Source organism: Chiloscyllium plagiosum, unplaced genomic scaffold (assembly GCF_004010195.1).
Source record: "Chiloscyllium plagiosum isolate BGI_BamShark_2017 unplaced genomic scaffold, ASM401019v2 scaf_64791, whole genome shotgun sequence".
Taxonomy (NCBI): domain Eukaryota; kingdom Metazoa; phylum Chordata; class Chondrichthyes; order Orectolobiformes; family Hemiscylliidae; genus Chiloscyllium; species Chiloscyllium plagiosum.
Genome location: NW_025196306.1, coordinates 1 through 945, shown reverse-complemented (window position 1 = coordinate 945; position 945 = coordinate 1). Strand labels below are relative to the sequence as shown.

At 35.4% G+C, this 945-nt stretch overlaps 1 protein-coding gene across 1 annotated transcript in view; it reads right to left on the bottom strand.

Annotated features, from left to right (window-relative positions):
- LOC122545871 (centrosome-associated protein 350-like) overlaps positions 1 to 905 on the bottom strand; it is a 1,953-nt gene extending 1,048 nt beyond the window's left edge. Inside the window, exon 1 of the mRNA XM_043684763.1 lies at positions 787 to 905. Coding sequence (XP_043540698.1) covers positions 787 to 831 — 45 coding nt within the window. The 5' untranslated portion in view covers positions 832 to 905. The remainder of the gene's footprint in view (positions 1 to 786) is intronic.
- Between the last annotated feature and the right edge of the window lie 40 nt (positions 906 to 945).

The following is a 945-nucleotide window of genomic DNA, read 5'->3' as shown; positions in this document are numbered from 1 at the left end:
GAGTTCATCTTAACTTCAGGAACTGAAGTTGAGTGAGATGAAGTAATACATTGAGTGGATAAGAAAAGGAATTACACCTGAAATTGTAAGATCCTAATCAGATCAGAGAAAAATGCCACAAAGTATTCAAACATACAGGCCATTTAAAGTGACAGATATGGCCATTAAAAGAAACCTGGCTCTTCCAACTGCACACAAACAATTTAAGCCACATTAAGTTGCGTAAGATCTTAGAATATCTTGGTCAATTTTGGGAACCTCAACATATTACAAATTCAGACTGAAAAGTGCAACCTTTAAGGCTTTCTTCATCTGAAAATTATGGAGTGACCTGTGGAAGATAAGATTCTGGAGAGTTTTAAGAAGATGATTAATAATCATATAGTGTATTATCAACCAATGGAAAAACAGAAATGATACAGACGAATTCAAAAAAAATTAGTGACTGGAAGAGACACCATATATTATGTAAATAGAAACAGAAAATATAGATTCTCAGAGTGGGCAAAGTTGTGACAGATGGGATTTAATGAATAACAGGATGATGATGATGATGGTGTTAAATTAATAATGGGAGAGTACAAACAGTGGAGGATAAAGTGGTTTGGACTTTTAGAGAAGGTGCAAAATGGTAAATTGAATTCAATGCAGTCATCAGAATGTTTTTAACATGCTCCGTTATACATATCATCAATCAGAGCTGCTGTGGAGCACTATTAACCCATATTTTTCTTGCTTAACTGAGAAAAAATAAGTTTGTGTTCAAATGCAAAAGCTGGATCTCACCTCACATGAAACTCTTTTGCTCTCACACTCTCTACATCTTTCCATTTATTATTCTCAAGATAGTCTGGAGGTATTTGTAGATCTCCTGGATCGTGGCCAAGATCCTGCAACTTCCTCAGCCGCTGTATGAACCATCTTCTCAACCTCTAAAGCATCATG